The 2,818-nt window shown below is 49.0% G+C and overlaps 1 protein-coding gene across 2 annotated transcripts in view; it reads right to left on the bottom strand.

Moving 5' to 3' along the window:
* Positions 1-221, bottom strand: part of LECT1 (leukocyte cell derived chemotaxin 1) — a 62,315-nt gene extending 62,094 nt beyond the window's left edge. For both annotated transcript variants that reach the window (XM_018560477.1, XM_018560478.1), the window contains exon 1: positions 84-221. In XM_018560477.1, coding sequence (XP_018415979.1) covers positions 84-155 — 72 coding nt within the window. In that variant the 5' untranslated portion in view covers positions 156-221. The remainder of the gene's footprint in view (positions 1-83) is intronic.
* Between the last annotated feature and the right edge of the window lie 2,597 nt (positions 222-2,818).

Raw genomic sequence — 2,818 nt, forward strand, 5'->3', positions numbered from 1 at the left:
CTATAACTACAATAACACAGTCTATCAGAAAAAAGTAAGTTCGGTATAGACATTTCATGAAAGGGTAGACGTTTTCTACTCACTGGGGGAAGGCACTGCTCCACATCTTCGGGCCCGGCCAGGGCTATAGGAACTTTTTCCGAACTCTCTGCCATTGTGTAGCGCAGGTCCCTATCTGATCCCCCCCGGCTCCAGCTGAACGATCTGTGCAGGACAGGAGAGCGTCACGTGACTCCACCTGTCAATCAAACGCGCCCGGGCACCTGCCCTGCCCCCTTCTCCTCCCGAGCTGTCTATTGCTCACCTCCCTCCTCTGTGGTCAGTTGAACCCCCCTCCTCATCATCTGAGGAATGCAGCTTGTGCACATACATGCTTCATTATTACTCCAGGTTGCCACCGAAATGTTCTTTTCCCATTTGTGAAGGATCAAGTGTTGTCAGGAAAGGGGGAGCCAAGTCTGGTTTTGTAGACAGCAGTGCCATTCATCTATGGCCCCTGGCCCCAAATAATTCACATTCACAGGGACCTAGCATCAGAGAGATAGTTTTTATGTCAAACTAGAACTGAAGCCAAAACTTTTTTTTTGTTAGATTTGGATAGAGTAAAGGGGGGGGGGGGGGGGGTTATATCCCTCTTTATTTGGACACAGAGCGTTCCCTTCACTTCCTGTCTGATAGCCACAACAGGAAATCTCTTCAAAGAGTGGGAAATCCCTGGTGCTCAGCAGTGTCACCAGAACTAGTGTCCCCATTGGAAGATTTCCCATCTATTCCTGTTCTGGTCACAACCAAAAATTGGTACTTTCTTTCACATTCAGTGATAACGGTCACCAGGACAAATATGGTGAATCTTCCTAACAGGAACACAGCGATACAAACCTGACAGATGTTGTAATCCCTCTATACTCCATCCAAAACTAAAAAAAATATGTTTTGGCTTAATTTGCTCTTCAAGTGTATGAATGCTAAAAAAGGTGTCAGTGTAAGGCCTCATTCACACGTGAATCGGCCGGCATGTTCAGCTCTGTATCGGGCAGCTCCCGTCCACCATCTACCTCCTGGACTAAAGGCTGTGACACACTGAACGCGAAGCAGCGCGGAGCGGTGGCGCGCTGCCTTCGCGAGCAGTGTGTTATGTCATTTTCTCCTCGGCACGTCAGCTTGCGAGAGCTCGCGTAGCTGAGCATGCCGAGATGAAAAATGTAATCTTCAGCCAATCGGCTCGCGCGTATAAACCTGCGCGTCAGCATGCGATGTCTGGCTGGTTGTTACGCACAAGCCGATTGGCTGAAGGTGCAGTCAATCATGTGACTGCACTCAGGTCACACACTGCACGCAAAGCTCCAGCTTTGCTTCGCTCTGCACGGCTTTGCGCGCAGTGTGTCACGGGCTTAAAGGAGAACTGTGGGGTCAGGGCTTTTCCCCATAGTTCAGGGTCACGGGAGAACACAAACTAGCATCCTCCGGGGGCCCAAAGCTCAGTATACCGCGAGCTACAGCTCGCAGTATACTGAGACGCCGCAGCCGGGACGGATCCTGACAATTATGTCTGGATCCACCCAGCTGCGGGATTGACAGCTGGCTCTGCCTATCCAGAGGCAGAGCCAGCTGTGCCCGCCCCCTCCCCCGTCCGTTTCGCCAGTCAGCGCTGGAGGATCGGACAGGGGAGGGGGAAATCCATGCAGGGAGCCTTGAGTGACAGACAAAGTTAAGAAAAGGAAAAAAGAAAGGTAAACAGTGCCTTACATTGCAACAGCACAAGGTAGAGCCCCCACCGCCAGTACACAGTGCACACTAGCCTACAATGATCAGTGTGCACTGGCCCCTAAGTGGGCCACATTCTGCAAAATGATGACAACATTTTCAGAGGTCTGCTTTAAACTTCTACAATACAGGGGTTGAGTCTTAACAACTATGTTTGAGCTAATGAACGAGGGACTAATATTTTTGTTTTATTAATTATTGTATCTATGTCTATCTATATCATAAGGTGCCGCATGCATTATTAGTACTAAATAAATTGGAAATGTGTTGCCATAGTAATGAGCGCGGCAGACATATAACGCATTTATCAGAATCCTCCATACCAATCAGATTGTCATATCTGATGACTGGCTGGATGGTCTTGTTGAATATGTATTAGTTTCTGCTGTGTAGCACAGAATTTGTTTTCAGCCCATCCATCCATACATGTTCAGCAGTTGTGAAATGAGATGAGAATGTGTCTAGGTAAGCCAGTTTTAATTGACTGAGCTCAATGACTGTGGCCCAAGTGGGGGCACATATACCATGCAGAGCTTCAATTACTATTAGGAAAGTCATACTGCGATATTTTTACTGTGCTCACCTTACTTTGATCTCTTCACCCTGTCGTGTTTCTGTCAATTATTCTTTAGTTGCCTCCCCTTGTATTCCTCTGGGTTTAGATGGATGTTTGTTGCTGTGTGGTGGGGATGGTGGTGGCCCATGATACAATACATTTACCATTTCATGCATGTGCCAGACATGTTTGGTGTTTGTTCATCTAGATATATTAATTGCGGTAAATAATATCATTATTATTGCCTATCTAGAGGCAGAGCCAGCTGTGCCCGCCCCCTCCCCCGTCCGTTCTGCCTGTCAGCGCTGGAGGATCGGACAGGTCGGGGGGGTGTGTGGAATCCCTGCAGGGAGCCGTGAGTGACAGTCAAGGCTCTCTGCAGGGATAGATTGAGAAGTGAGCGACGGTATGTGTTCGCTCACTTCCCGATCTATTGAGCCGACCTGTGACAGTCGCCGGCGGCCGCACACTACGGAGCCCTACGGAGCCGGTGGTCCC

The sequence above is a fragment of the Nanorana parkeri genome, unplaced genomic scaffold (assembly GCF_000935625.1).
Source record: "Nanorana parkeri isolate BGI_ZX_2015 unplaced genomic scaffold, ASM93562v1 scaffold457, whole genome shotgun sequence".
Classification (NCBI taxonomy): Eukaryota; Metazoa; Chordata; class Amphibia; order Anura; family Dicroglossidae; genus Nanorana; species Nanorana parkeri.